Raw genomic sequence first — 15159 nt, forward strand, 5'->3', positions numbered from 1 at the left:
CTGGACACATGCTTGTATTCGTTAGATGGGACTCTGGTGTAGTCCACATCTCTTGTTGCAACAATAATAAAATCAACTGTGCCCTCGCCTCCAGCCGGGGTCTTGTGGCTTTCTCTTGTTTTCTTTAGGCCACACTAATTCGACAGGAAGCCCTCAGCAAATTAACAGACCCCAAGAAGTATAATTGAGAAATCTCCCAACAATTTCCATCGGCAAGGACTTCAACAGCACACCCTGTGGAGGAGCAACTTCTGAATTTCTGCATTTAACTGCTCATGTGTGGATGTGAAGTTTTTAGCAGTTTTATAAAGTAGTGACAGTGAACAGTGACGATTTCACTATCATTACAACCACAAAATCTGGGCCATTATATGTTACAAAAGGAAAGCATCAACCGAGGTCAAGATAACAGGCATGCCTTGGGAATGAAATTCAAATGGTATAGATTCAGCATGTTCATGTTCTAAATAGCAACTTACTAAAGGATGAATTTTATTACTCTCTCAAAGTTCAAAATACATACATAAGTAAGGAACTTAAAATCTTGCGTGAACTTCTCAGACCCTAAACTCAAAATATTACGAAGAATTCTCAAAAAATATACTCTGTTTTTAAAACATCAGGGGAACTAGAGTAACTGATGCACCAGTATGAGAAATCAAACTCCAATGCAAAGATGATATCACAAACCATCCCATAATATACATTAATGACAGCTATTCATTAGGTGAATTTCAAAATTGCAGACCAATATACAACCAAACAGGTTGTACAAAGATCAGACAGATTTAATAGAACTATCATTACGAGACAACAACCAGCTGTGCATTCAAGCAGTTTACACCTTCATCTGTATTGCATTATCTATTATTGCCACAAGAGACGCCCAGTGAGCTACATAATACTGTAAAACGCCCTCTAGTGGTAGAAAATACAATCCTACAATTTACTGAATGATCCCTACAGATATCAAGAAGTCTGCAGATCCAGATTCTTTAAAAATAGTCCCCACTTGGCCAAAGCTCGGCTGCAGTTATTTTGAGTTCACTATCAAAACATTCACCTTTTCTGATCCACGCTATATCTTTGACTACTTCGGTGTGTCCAGAAAGAGCCATGAGTGGTCGACCATCTAAAGTCCAAATGTGAGCAATTTTATCATATGATCCTGTGAGAATCCTGAAAGAGCATAAAATAACCACATCAAGCTTTGAATACTGCTATGTTACTCAAGGCTAGACAATGAGCTATTTCCAAGCAGAAGCACTTCACAAACTTATAACCGTAAAATACTGCAGATGCTGGGAGTCTGAAATAAAAACAGAAAATGCTGGAAATGCTCAGCAGGTCTGGCAGTATCCATGGAGAAAGAAAACAGCGTTAACATTTCAGAACTGATAAAGGGGTCACTCATCTGAAACATTAACTGTTTTTCTCTTTCCACAGATGCTGCCAGATCTGCTGAGCATTTCCAGCATTTTCTGCTTGATAAACTTATTTGCTTGAAAATATACAAGGGAACGTTGAATGATGTTGACATGCGTCATTGCTTTACTTGGACATGCTAATGTAAATAATACTGGTCGCTTCTCTCACCCTAAACACAGTACTATTTTAAGGAACTGAGTCTAGGATTAGTTTCTAGAGTGCAGCAAGGTAAGGAGGGAAAGGGGGCAGGCAAAAGTTAAATAATCACCAATCCAAGAACATCCATATCAACACTGGATAACTAGTAACTGATGGGATTTAGCCCATGTGGCACTATAAAGTAGTATTATTGAAAAAGGTGAGTTTCCCCACTGTTGCTGTTATACAAGTCTATTATGTTAGGTGCCATGGATCAGTTAAATCAAAGATCAGTCATTGCTCAAACCAGACAGAACCCCAGTAGAACCATTAAGCAGTTTGAAAAAGAAAATGACAAATAACCAAACTGCTCCACAAAGTTTTAAGCCCTGATGGCAAATGAACAATCACTGGCTCACACCCTTTTCAAAAATGCTGCTCACATTTTCATCAATGGGCTTTCTGAACCAGGTTTCCACCATTTTCAGGGGTCCCACTGCAAAATGGCTTTGATCAATACTATTCTTACCATTCTCCCTGTGCCTCCACTGCACTGACCCAATCATCATGGAACAAGCACTCTTCCGGCTGAGGAGCACTGTATCGTTCTACATATTCAATCTCAACCACCTCTTCCTAGTGCAGGATAGAAAGATAACATTAATGCTTTCTTCAGTTTGGTCATCAACCAACCACATTTTCCCCCCACTATTTTCACAAAAATAAGACATGCTGTATTTTCCCAGCCCGAGAGATGGAGGGCCCTGTATTAATGAATGTTCACGAAAGTTGCTCTGTGGTGACTTACCGTTGAAATGTTTTCCAATTCCATGTGCTTAACCAGTGCCAGCCGTAGGAACTGGCCCTTAATGAGGAAATCAAAGTCTGCATGCTTGTGATTAGCTGCAAGAACAAAAAATGCCACTTATGAGTCACTTCACATACAAAACAAACAACAGACATACATAGCATGCATCCCGCCCTTAAATGGACTACTGAACACTCAAACTATTGAGCATAAACTACAATTCTTCCTTAGCCCTTAAGCTCAAAGAAACAATCATACTCAAGACACTGAGGACTGATGACCAGGTAAATGCTGGAAATGTGAACATTTTCCATGTATTACTTTTGCCACTCAGTGAATCGGTTAGTTATATTACATGATGCTAAAATTAAAAGAACACCCAATACTGGACCAATGTCAATCTTTTGCATTTTCCACACCATCTATCATTGTAATCTCAGTGAAATGGCAGTCTAGGCTGTGTTGTGCTGCGGAAGCAAGCCCAGGATTCTCATCGCAAGGACCCATACATGCCATAGATTTGGGTTAGATTTGAATCTAGAAGGAATGCAGTCCTCAGAAAATTTATTTCATGGAACAAAAATCTACCTGGCTTATCTTAAAAAGTATCAGCTGGCAGATCTCAATTGTATCAATTGTCAGGCACTCACAAATGGCATATACTCACCATGTTTTGCTTCCAGTAGCTTATTGATGACTTTACTGAGATCATTAACTTCAGATGTAGCAGGCACAGAGAATGGTGTATCATCTACTTCATACCTATATGCAGAAATAAATTTCTCAGTGTTACAATGTCAGCTTTTTTAGATATATTATTATTGGAAGGCTCATGCTACTTTGTGGCCCTGATATCATGTACCTACTGCAGCCATGATAATAGGTGTGACCGCTAGTGCAAATGTTTGTACTGAGTCAGAAACTAGAAGCGGGGGGAATACTCCATTGAATACTTTCCCTCCCTTCCCGTGTAAAGCTATTTCATAGAATTATATATAATGAAGTACAGAAGGAGACCATTCAGCCCATTGAGCCTGCACCGGTTATTTCAAGGGGCAATGTAGTTTGACCCACTCCCCTGACTCCTTCTCCATAGCTCTACAATTTAATTCTCCACGTATATATCCAATTCCCTTTTGACAGCAAAAATAAAAATACCTGGAAAAACTCAGCAGGTCTGACAGCATCTGCAGAGGGGAACACAGTTAACGTTTCGAGTCCGTATGACTCTTCAACAGAACAGTTCTTTTGCTTTTTTCCCTTTTGACAGCTACTGCTCAATCTGTCTCTTCCACCACCAGGAAATGCATTCCAAGTGCTAATTACTTGGTGCATGAAACGTTTTTCCTTATGTCGCCTAAGGCTCTTTGCCAATGACCTTAAGGCTGTGTTTCAGACATTGGAAATGGGATTTTTTACTTAGTCTATCTAAAGGCTTTTTAATTTTAACCACAAAAAAATCTCCTCTGAAACTTCTCTGCTCTAAGGGGAAAAAAAAACTTCTCCAGTTTATCTACATAACTGTAATCTCTTAGCCCTCAAACAATTCCAGCAAATCTCTTCTGCATCCTCCCCAAAGCCTTCATTCTTTCTAAAGTGCAATGCACAGAATTGGACACAATATGCCAGCTAACACTGAACCAGTGTCTAAGAAATCTGTCTATCTCCTCCTTAAATTTATTCAGCGTCCCAGCATCCACTGTACTCTGAGGTAGGGAATTCCACAGATTCACGACCCTTTGAGAAAAATAATTCCTCCTCATTTCTGATTTAAATCTACCACCCCTTAGCCTAAACCTATGGCCTCTCATTCTAGAATGTCCCACAAGGGGAAACATCCACTCCATGTCTACTTTGTCTATCCCCTTTAGCATCTTATATACCTCAATTAGATCTCCTCTCAGAAGCTCGGCCACACTTTCATATGAAAAACCCAGAAACTTCCAATCTCCATTGACTTCAAAGACCCAAGAGAGAGAATACTTTGGGCCTGCAATGCTTTTCATCGTAAAGGAATGGTTAAGAACACTTGATTTGTTTCACGTTATTCTGTTAGTAATCTAAGTACATGTCTTTTTGCGTGTATGTGTATCTGAGTATGTGTTTCATTTCATTTATTTTTAGGGTCTTGTGTAAATAAATGTTTATCATTACTTTTGATTTAAACTTACCAGAAAGCCTGTTCATTTATTCTTTAAAGTCACAACACTCAAAGGGTTTAAAACACTTAAGCCCATGTTGTGGTCAATCGAAAGGCGAGGGAAAGGCAAGTAGTTATCCCACCACCTCTCCCTATCCATGACATACATCTCTGCCATATCCTCATTCTCCATAATGATTTCTCCCGTCTCTGCCTCTGAGGAATCAACGCTTACCTTAGCTACTCTCCTCCCTTATATATATATATTTTAAAAGCTCTTAGGGTTTGTTTTTATATTCTTGGCTAGTTTATTCTCATCGTCTATTTTTCTCCCTTTTTATTATCTTTTTGGTGGTCCTTTGTGGGTTTCCAAATCATTCCCAATTCTCAGGCTAATTACTATGCCTTGTCACATTATAAGCCTCTTCTTTTAATCTAATACTCTCATTAACTTCTCTACTAAGCCATGGACGGACCTTTCCTGCAGAGTTTTTCTGCGTTTCAATGTGAAGCAATTTTGTTGAACATTTTGAATGGGTTCTTTCCATGTTTCCTACTTCTTTTTTAATTGCCATATTGTTTTTTGCCTATTTCCTCAATCAACCTTAGCCAGGTCTTCTCTCATACATATGTAACTGATTTTTAAAAAAGTTTTAACATTTTTGTTTGGGACAGGAGGGGCTCATTTTCAGTTTCAATGTGGAATTCACTTTCTATTAGGATCACATTTTTCCAGTGGATCTTTCACTATGAGATTATTAATTATCCCTGCCTCATTGAACAATACAAGATCTAAAACAGTCTTATCCCTTGTTGGTTCCACCACATATCATTCCAGGAAACTGTGAAAGTATTCTACAAACTCATCTTATATGGAGATTAAATTATTACATTATTTTTATTTCTATTCAAAATTATTAATTATATTGCCTTTGTTACAAGCTCCAATTATTTCTTGCTTAATGCTATGTCCAACAGTGTGACTACTGTTAGATGGCCAATAAACTAATCCACCAGCCTTTTCTGACCCTTGTTATTCCTAATCTCATCCCATTCTGATTCTACTTCATGACCTTCTGAGCCAAGATCCTTTCTCATTACTGTACTTATGTCATCCTTTACTGAGGAGGTCTATGCCTCCCCCTTTTCTATTTTCCCTGTGTTTTTGATACGTTGTATACCTTGGAATATTGATTTCCCAACCTTGATCACCTTGTAACCATGTCTCCAAGATTGTGATTATATCTAAACCATTATTGTGCCTCCAGCTCATCAACCTTATTACAAATTCTTCTTTATTCAGATAAGAGACATTCATTTTATTTTTTACTATTATCTGTTTCATAGACCTTATTCATTGATGCCCTGCTACCATTAAACTCTCTCTCCCTTCTTGTCCCAGTCTGCTTGTCTTTACCCCAATCGCTCAATTGCCTTGATTTTTCTCTTTAGATTTCGAAATCTCGCTTCAACTAACCGCCTCACCACCATGTCCCCTTTTAGTTTAAAGCCTTAATTATACAATTTGCCAGATCAGTTGGTCCCAAAGAATCAGCTTCCCTGCTGGGGGCCAGTGTCCCATGAATCAAAAACCTTCCTTCTCTCATCATTCTTTGAGCCACAAGTTTCACACTCTAATCAGCAATGAACAATAAGCATCAAAGCATTGAGATAGCCTGGTCTGTGCCCAATTAACTAACTACAACTAAGTTAACACTGTATCCTCAGGAAGTGATAATATCGATATAAAGTTCAAAAAATGAGAAAAGTTAATAAAAAATTAGCTATATAAGTCGAAGGCAGCAAAATGTTGTAAAATGTTTCAATTCTCATCATGTTGTAACTTTTTCAATCACAAGGCCACACTCTAGAGTTATTAGTCATATAACATAATATTTTTGGTTAATCACAAAGTTTAAACATTCTAAAACCAGATGTCTGCCTTTCCATTTTAGTTTCCTGAATTTCTTTCACCTATGTTGGGAGAAGGGTCTCAAAAATTGTTATCTTATTTGTTTAATCTTCCTTTGATTTGCAAATACTTATTAGCTTACGCCAGCTAAAGCTATTCAGTTTCAAAATTGCGCAAGTTACATAGCCAGATTCTGCACACTTCCGCATACATATCCACCAATCACTCTACTGTGTATTGCTCTTTTAAGTTTCAATAGACACTTTTTCCCATTGATGTTAGATTAATTATTCAAAATCAGAGATTTTATATTTGAATTAAAATTTTACTTGATGTAAACTGCGATGTCAATCATAATATAATTGAATTCCATACTAAGTGCGAAAGCAACATACTCCAGTCCCAAACAAGAATCTTAAAGCCAATTACATAGGTATGTGGAGTCAGCTGGCTCAAGTTGATTGGGTAAATAGACCAAAAGGTGTAGCAATAAATAAAGTGGGAAACGTTTAAAAAAACAATTCAAAATGTTCAACAAAAATACATTGCATTAAAAAACAAAAACTCAGCAACAAAGACTCATCACTGGCCTATTAATGAAGTTAAAGGTGGTATTAGATTAAAAGAAGAGGCTTTTACTGTTGCAAAAAACAGTACTAAGCATGAGCAATGGGAGTGTTGTGGGAAACAGCAAAGGGCTGCCAAAAAGTTGATAAAAAGGGAAAAAAAGAGAATAAACTAGCCAGGAATATAAAACAAATTATAAGAGCATTTACAACTATTTAAAAAGAGTGAAGTAAAAGTTGGTTTCTTGGAGACAGGGACAGGAACAATTAACATGAGGAATGAGGAAATGGCAGAGACACTGAACACATATTTTGTACCAAAACAAAAACAGAATTACCTGGAAAAACTCAGCAGGTCTGGCAGCATCGGCGGAGAAGAAAAGAGTTGACGTTTCGAGTCCTCCCACAGCTATCTCGACTACAGCTCCTCACACCCCGCTTCCTGTAAGGACTCCATCCATTCTCTCAGTTCCTTCGCCTCCGTCGCATCTGTTCCGATGACGCTACATTCAAAAACAGTTCCTCTGACGTGTCCTCCTTCTTCCTTAACCGAGGTTTTCCACCCATGGTTGTTGACAGGGCCCTCAACCGTGTCCGGCCCATCTCCCGCGCATCCGCCCTCACGCCTTCTCCTCCCTCCCAGAAACATGATAGGGTGCCCCTTGTCCTCACTTATCATCCCACCAGCCTCCGCATTCAAAGGATCATCCTCCGCCATTTCCGCCAACTCCAGCATGATGCCACCACCAAACACATCTTCCCTTCACCCCCCTTATCGGCATTCCGTAGGGATCGCTCCCTCCGGGACACACTGGTCCACTCCTCCATCACCCCCTACTCCTCAACCCCCTCCTATGGCACCACCCCATGCCCACGCAAAAGATGCAACACCTGCCCCTTCACTTCCTCTCTCCTCACCGTCCAAGGACCCAAACACTCCTTTCAAGTGAAGCAGCATTTCACTTGCATTTCCCCCAACTTAGTCTACTGCATTCGTTGCTCCCAATGTGGTCTCCTCTACATTGGAGAGATCAAACGTAAACTGGGCAACCGCTTTGCAGAACACCTGCAGTCTGTCCGCAAGAATGACCCAAACCTCCCTGTCGCTTGCCATTTTAACACTCCACCCTGCTCTCTTGCCCACATGTCTGTCCTTGGCTTGCTGCATTGTTCCAGTGAAGCCCAACGCAAACTGGAGGAACAACACCTCATCTTCCGACTAGGGACTTTACAGCCTTCCGGACTGAATATTGAATTCAACAACTTTAGGTCATGAGCTCCCTCCCCCATCCCCACCCCCTTTCTGTTTCCCCCTTCCTTTTTTTTTCCAATAAATTATAAAGATTTTCCTTTTCCCACCTATTTCCATTATTTAAAAAAAAACCCCACTAGAGCTATACCTTGAGTGCCCTACCATCCATTCTTAATTAGCACATTCGTTTAGATAATATCACCAACTTTAACCTTAACATCTATGTGTTCTATTGTACTATTGTCATTGACATCTTTTGATGATCTGCTTCTATCACTGCTTGTTTGTCCCTACAACCACAGCACCCCCCCCCCCACCTCTCTCTCTCTATCTCTCCGCCCCCCACACACACACCTTAAACCAGCTTATATTTCAACTCTTTCTTGGACTCGAACTCAAGTTCTGTCGAAGGGTCATGAGGACTCGAAACGTCAACTCTTTTCTTCTCCGCCGATGCTGCCAGACCTGCTGAGTTTTTCCAAGTAATTCTGTTTTTATTTTGGGTTTCCAGCATCCGCAGTTTTTTTGTTTTTTACATATTTTGTACCTGTCTTCACAGCAGAAAACAAGTTATATACCAGAAATAACGGTAACCAAAAGGCTAATAAAAATGAGGAAATTAAGATAATTAATAACAGCAGAGAAAATGCATTGGAGAAACTTAAAGGGCTAAAATCTGACAAATTCTCCAGGACTGATGATCAGCATCCTAGTTTTAAAAAAAGATAGCTGCAGAGATAGTGGATGTGCTGGTTATGATTTTCAAAATTCCCTAGATTCTGTAATAATCCCAATGAATTACAAGTTAGCAAATGTAACAACGCTATTCAGGAATGGATGAAGAGAGAAAACAGGGAAATTCAAGCCAGTTAGCTTGACATCAGACATTAGGAAAATGCTGGAATTTATTATTAAGGAAGACTTAACTATGTACTTTGAAAATCATAGTATGGTCAGAAAGAGAAAATCATGCTTGACAAATTTAATAAAGTTTTTTGAGGATCTTACAAGTAGAGTAGATAAAGGAGAATGAGTAGATGCAGTATATTTGGATTTCCAAAAGGCATTAGATAAGCTGCCACACAAAAGGTTAATACACAAGATAAGGGCTCATGGAGTTGGATGTATTGTATTAGCATGTACAGAAGTTGTTTCATGGACAGGAAGCAAAGAGTGGGGATAAATGCAGCATTTTCAAGTGGCAGGGCATTTTCAAATTACAGTATAGATCAGTGTTGAGGCCTCAGCTATTTACAATCTACATTTAATAACTTAGACAAAGAGACCAAAAGTCAAGTATCCAGGTTTGCTGATGATACAAAGCTAGTTGGGAATGTAAGGTGCGAGGATGAAATAAAGAGGCTGTATAGACAGGTTAGATAAATGGGGGAGGTGGCAGATGGAGGAAATTTGGGGAAATGTGAGGTTACTCACTTTCAATAGAAAAGCAAATTTTTAGAAGGGCATTGGAGTATAGGAATAATGTCTTGCTACAATTTGTAGGATGTAACAGCATTATTTAAAAAGGGAGACAAAAACAGATAACTACAGGCCAGTTAGCTTAACATCTGTCATTGGGAAAATGTTAAGAGTCTATTATAAAGGATGTAATAGTAGACCATTTAGAAATACATAATATAATCAGGCACAGTCATCATGGCTTCATGAAGGGGAAATCATGCCTGACAAATTTATTAGAATTCTTTGAGGAGGTAACAAAGCAGGATAGATAAAGCAGAACCAGTAGATGTAATATATTTGAATTTCCAAAAAGCATTCAAAAAGATACCGCACATAAGGCTGCTCAGTAAGAGCCCATGGTGTTGCAGGGGTATTAGCATGGATAGAGGATTGGCTAACTAATAAAAGACAGAGAGTTGGGATAAGGGGGGCATTTTCAAGATGCAACCTGTAACTAGTGGAGTGCCACAAGGATCAGTGCTGGGGCCACAATTATTTACAATATATATTAATGCCTTAGGTGAGGGAAGTGGATATACTATCACCAAGTTTGTGGATGGCACAAAAATAGATGAGAAGGCAAGTGGTGAGGATGACTCAAAAAGTCTACAGAGGGATATAGACAGGTTAAGTGAGTGGCAAAAACTTGGCACATGGAATATAATGTGGGAAAATGTGAGGTTATGTACTTTGGCAGGAAGAATAGAGGAGCTGAATATCATTTAAATGGAGAAAGGACTGCAGAAAGCTGCAGCACAGAGGGATTTGGGGGTCCTCGTACATGAATCACAGAGGCTATCCTGCAGGTTCAGCGGGTAATGGGGAGGGCAAATGGAATGTTGGCCTTTGTTTTAAGAGGAGTGGAGTGTAAAAATGGGGAGCTCTTGCTAGAATAGTGCAGGGTGCTGGCTGGACCGCACCTAGAGTGCTGTGAACAGTTTTGGTCCCCTTGTCTAGGGAGGGAAGTGCAGGCATTGGAGGTGGTCCAGAGAGGGTTCACTAGGTTGGTCCTGGGTATGGAGGGATTTTCTTATGAAGAAGGTTGAGTGGGTTGGGCCTGTGTTCATTTGAGTTTGGAGGAGTGAGGGGCAACCTTATCAAAACATATAGGATTCTTTTGGCCTTGACAGAGTAAATGCTGAGAGGTTGTTTCCCCTTGTGGGACCAGAGGGCATAATCTCAGAGTAAGGGGTCACTCATTTAAGACAGAAATGAGAAGGAATTTATTCTCTCAGGGAGTAGTGAATCTGTGGAATTCTTTACCATAGAGGGCTATATAGGCTGGGTCGTTACATATATTCAAGGCTGAGACAGACAGATTTTTAATCACTAAGGGAATCAAGGGTTATGGGGAAAGGGCAGGAAAATGGGATTGAGGATTATCAGATCAACCATGATCTCATTGAATGGCACAGCAGACTCAATGGGCTGAATGGCTGACTTCTGCTCCTTTGTCTTATGGTCTTACAAATGGAATCCCCTTCAGCTGGGAAATTTAAGGAACATAGTTTCAAACCCACAGACATGTTTTGACCTAATGATTGGAACTGTAAATTACAAAAAGATAAACTGCAGTCCGCAGTACATGGCTGAGCAGCAAGGGGTTAATCTGGATGTTTAGTTAAAAAAAAGACACACATCAAAAGGGTTTGGACATTGACTGACTACTATCAGGGAACAATGGTACAGGGAAATGCCATTATCTGCCATCAACTAATTCAGTAAGAAGTTACCCAATACAATGGCACAAAGGACATATCATCAATACAATACACTTAAGGAATTATGCAACTATGGTCTGCACCACAGGCAATAGTACTGAAATAGGGTCATTCAAACCCTCATTAACTTTGGAGCTAAGAGCTATTACTGTGCCACCTCAAACAGCAGGAGGATTGCTCAAACAATGAGAGTTGATAATATTCATCTGGATACATGTTCCATGGAAAATCTGTATTGTTTCAACAAGCATGAACTGATGACATTTATCTAGATTTTGTGTGGAGTTGACCGAAAGGACATTGGAACAACAGGAAATATGTTTTGACAAGGCTGAGTTAAATTATTATAAAAGAAGAGCAGATTTGAGTATCTGGGCTGCAGTTGGAAGGAGGGTTAGGGCTGGTCACCGAGGGACGCACTAAATCTTGGGCAACCGCCGCAAAGGCGCAATGGGGAAAGGTTGCGGTCTAAGGCCTTTCAGCCATAGTGCACCAAGGGGCTGGGAATTTGATAGACCCCTCAGGCTGTATAACTCACAATGAATATATGCAGTGAATATTGCATGTATCACAACTGTATTGAAGCACCTCAGAGAGCAACATGATCAATGTAAAAAACTTAAATACCATTGCACTGTCTGACTGTTATGAGCATTTTGAAATGTCTGTAATGTTCCTTGATTGTATTGAAGCACCTCAGGGTGGATATGATCTATATATTTTTTAAATTAGTTCATGGGATGTGGGCATCCCTGGCTATGCCAGCATTTATTGCCCATCCCTTATTGATGTGGGTTTGCATTCGAAATGTTACAGTAAAGGTTCACTAAATTGGTCCCTGGGATGAAGGGGTTGACCTATGATGAAAGGCTGACTAAATTGGTCCTACCTTTTGGAGTTTAGAAAATTGAGAGATGATCTCATTGAAACATACAAGAACCTAAAGGGGCTTAATATGGTAGATCTGAGAGATTGTTTCCACTGGTCGGGGAATCTAAAACATAGGGTATATCCTCAGGATAAAGGGTCAATCATTTAGGACTGAGATGAGGAGAAATTACTTCACTCAAATCTGTGACTCTTTGGAATTCTCCATGCAAGTGGGTTGTGGATGTTCCATTATTGAATATATTTAAGTCTGGGATAGACAGACTTTTGGTCACTCAGGGAATGAAGGGATATGGGGACTGGGCGGAAAAGTGGAGTTGAAATCCAAGAACAGCCATGGTTCTTGGTGGATAAGGCTCGATAGGCTGAATAGTCTACTCCTGCTCCAATTTCTGTGTTCTTGCATGAAACTTAAATCTTAATGTTGAGAGAGACTTGGGTGTACTCATACAAGGAACAAAAAATTTAGCATGCAGATACAAGCAATTAGGAAGGCAAATGGCATGTTGGTCTTTACTTCAATTGGAGTACCAAAGGAAGGGCATCTTGCTACAATAGTATAGAGCTTTGGTGAGACCACACATGCAGTAATGTGCACAGCTTTTTTTTCCAAATTTAAGGAAGCATATATTTGCATTGGAGGTAGTACAGCAAAGGTTCACTTGATCATTTCCTGGGATGAGGTGGTTGTCCAACGAGAGAGTGAGTAAATTGGACCTATATTCTCTGCAGTTTAGAAGAATGAGATCTCATTGAAGAATACAAGATACCGAAGAGAATGCTGGAAATACTCAGTAGTTCGATGATCATCATTGACCTGAAATATTAACTTTGTTTCTGTCCAAAGATGCTGCCTGGCCTACTGAGTGTTTCCAGCATTTCATGTTGTTATTTCAGATTTTCAGCATCTGCAGCATTTTGCTTTTGTATCAGTGAAAGACTCTGAACAGGCTTGACAGGGTAGACACAGAGGTTGTTTTTCCCAGCTGGGGGATCCAGAACATGGGGCACAGACTCAGCATTGTTATGGACAAAGAAATAGACAAGTTGCAAAAAAATGTTTTGGATTGGGGGACAGCGGATTTTAGTAATCTAAGGCAGGATCTGGCCAAAGTAGACTGGGAACAGCTACTTGTGGGGAAATCTACAGATGAGCAGTGGAGAGGGGGGGGGGGGCGGGTGGCATTCAAAAAGGAAATAGAGAGGGTACAGGCTCAACATGTTCCCTCTAGTGTGATAGGAAGGAGTAACAAGCCCAGAGAACCATGGATGACCAGAGATATTCAGGGTATGATGAGAAGGAAAAGAGAGGCTTTTAGCAGGTACAAGGGGAGCAAATCAGCAGAGGCATTAGTGGAGTACAGAAAGTGCAGGGTGGAGCTTAAGAAAGCAATTATGAGAGCAAAGAGGGGATATGAGAGAGCTCTGGCTGGTAAAAGTAGGGAAAATCCCAAGATATTCTACAAGTATATCAATGGGAAGAGGATAACCAGGGAAACAGTAGGGCCCATTAGGGACCAAGGGGGCAATCTATTTGTGGAACCAGAGGGCACCGGTAGAGTGTTGAAAGAATACTTCACATCCGTCTTCACCCGAGAGAATGAGGATGAAGGTATGGAACTCGGGGAGAGGGACTGTGAGGTTCTTGAGCAAATTGATATAGGGAGTGATAAGGTATTGGAGGTGCTGGCAGGCTTAAAAGTGGACAAATCTCCAGGTCCAGATGATTTGTGTCCCAGACTGCTGAGGGAGGCAAGGGAGGAGATCGCAGGGGCTCGCACCCAAATTTTTAATTCCTCTCTAGCCACGGGGGAGGTGCCAGAGGACTGGTGAACAGTTAGATAAAAGCAAAAAACTGCGGATGCTGAAAATCTAAAACAAAAACAAAAATACCTGGAAAAACTCAGCAGGTCTGGCAGCATCTGCAGAGAAGAACACAGTTAACGTTTCGAGTCAGAATGACCCTTCAACAGAACTAAGTAAAAATAGAAGAGAGGTGAAATATAACTATTTCTATTTTTACTTAGTTCTGTTGAAGGGTCATTCGGACTTGAAACGTTAACTGTGTTCCTCTCCGCAGATACTGCCAGACCTGCTGAGCTTTTCCAGGTTTTTTTGTTTTCGTTCTGGTGATTGTGGTTCCGCTATTTAAGAAGGGTTGTAGAGATAAGCCAGGGACTACAGAGCAGTGAGTCTCACATCAGTGGTAGGGAAACTATTGGAGAAAATTCTGAAGGAGAGAATCTATCTCCACTGGGGAGAGGTAAAGTTTGATCAGGGATAGTCAGCATGGCTTTGTCAGAGGGAGGTCATGCCTAACAAATTTAATTGAATTTTTTGAGGAGGTGACCAGGTGTGTAGCTGAGGGTAGTGCAGTTGATGTAGTTTATATGGATTTCAGCAAAGCCTTTGACAAGGTCCCACATGGGAGACTTATAAAGAAGGCAAATGCACATGGGATACAGGGTAATTTGACAAGATGGATTCAAAATTGGATTAGTTGTAGGAGGCAGAGAGTGATGACAGAAGGCTGCTTTAGTGACTGGAAGCCTGTGTCCACTGGCGTACCACAGGGATCTGTGCTGGGTACCCTGTTATTCGTCACTTATATAAACGACATAGATGACTATGTGGGGGGTAGGATTAGTAAGTTTGCGGGTGACACAAAGATTGGCCGGGTGAGATTGAGTGTCTTGGGTTACAGGAAGATATAGATGGGATGGTCAAATGCAGATAAGTGGCAGATGGAATTTAACTCTGAAAAGTGTGAGGTGATACACTTTGGAAGGAGTAATTTGACAAGGAAGTATTCAATGAACGGCATGACACTAGGACGTTCTAAGGA

General features: G+C 40.4%; 1 protein-coding gene across 1 annotated transcript in view; it reads right to left on the minus strand.

Annotated features, from left to right (window-relative positions):
* wdr12 (WD repeat domain 12) overlaps nucleotides 1-15159 on the minus strand; it is a 65605-nt gene that overhangs the window by 35295 nt on the left and 15151 nt on the right. The window contains exons 2-5 of the mRNA XM_041200938.1: nucleotides 3042-3136; nucleotides 2375-2469; nucleotides 2096-2202; nucleotides 1064-1179 (exon numbers count right to left, since the gene is read on the minus strand). Of these exons, the coding sequence (XP_041056872.1) occupies nucleotides 1064-1179; nucleotides 2096-2202; nucleotides 2375-2469; nucleotides 3042-3136 (413 nt within the window). The remainder of the gene's footprint in view (nucleotides 1-1063; nucleotides 1180-2095; nucleotides 2203-2374; nucleotides 2470-3041; nucleotides 3137-15159) is intronic.

Source organism: Carcharodon carcharias, chromosome 12, assembly GCF_017639515.1.
Source record: "Carcharodon carcharias isolate sCarCar2 chromosome 12, sCarCar2.pri, whole genome shotgun sequence".
Lineage (NCBI taxonomy): Eukaryota > Metazoa > Chordata > Chondrichthyes > Lamniformes > Lamnidae > Carcharodon > Carcharodon carcharias.